General features: G+C 57.7%; 1 protein-coding gene across 1 annotated transcript; it reads right to left on the bottom strand.

Moving 5' to 3' along the window:
* Positions 1 to 9: 9 nt before the first annotated feature.
* CSUI_011545 (protein disulfide-isomerase-like) lies at positions 10 to 308 on the bottom strand (the record flags this gene model as incomplete). Its single annotated transcript, XM_068071643.1, has 2 exons — positions 10 to 60; positions 195 to 308. Coding segments are annotated over 2 exons (165 nt in total), but the record flags the coding sequence as incomplete, so codon positions are not given.
* Positions 309 to 312: the final 4 nt, after the last annotated feature.

Here is a 312-nt window from a genome sequence, read left to right as displayed (position 1 = left end):
AACAGGCTGCAGCTTCTTGCAGTGGCCACACCAGGGCGCGTACACCTCCAGCAACACATCCTGACACAAGTAAACGTTCACACGCCAACGGCACCGGGATTCTCAAACCTTGGAGCCACGGCAAGTCGAGGGGGGGGAGCATGGGCCCCACCTGTCCAATCTCCTGACAATACTGATCACCACACACTTCGTACCTTGTCACTCTTCAAAACCATGTCCTCGAATGTGTCCCGCACAACAATTCGCACCGGGCCATCGTTGACGGCAGGTACCGGCTGTGATGCAACCTTCTCCGCTGGCTCTTCGGGCAGG

This window comes from Cystoisospora suis, assembly GCF_002600585.1.
Source record: "Cystoisospora suis strain Wien I chromosome Unknown contig_13273, whole genome shotgun sequence".
In the NCBI taxonomy this organism is placed as follows: Eukaryota; Apicomplexa; class Conoidasida; order Eucoccidiorida; family Sarcocystidae; genus Cystoisospora; species Cystoisospora suis.
Note: the sequence above shows the minus strand (reverse complement) of the source record. Positions and strands in the feature narration are given on the sequence as shown.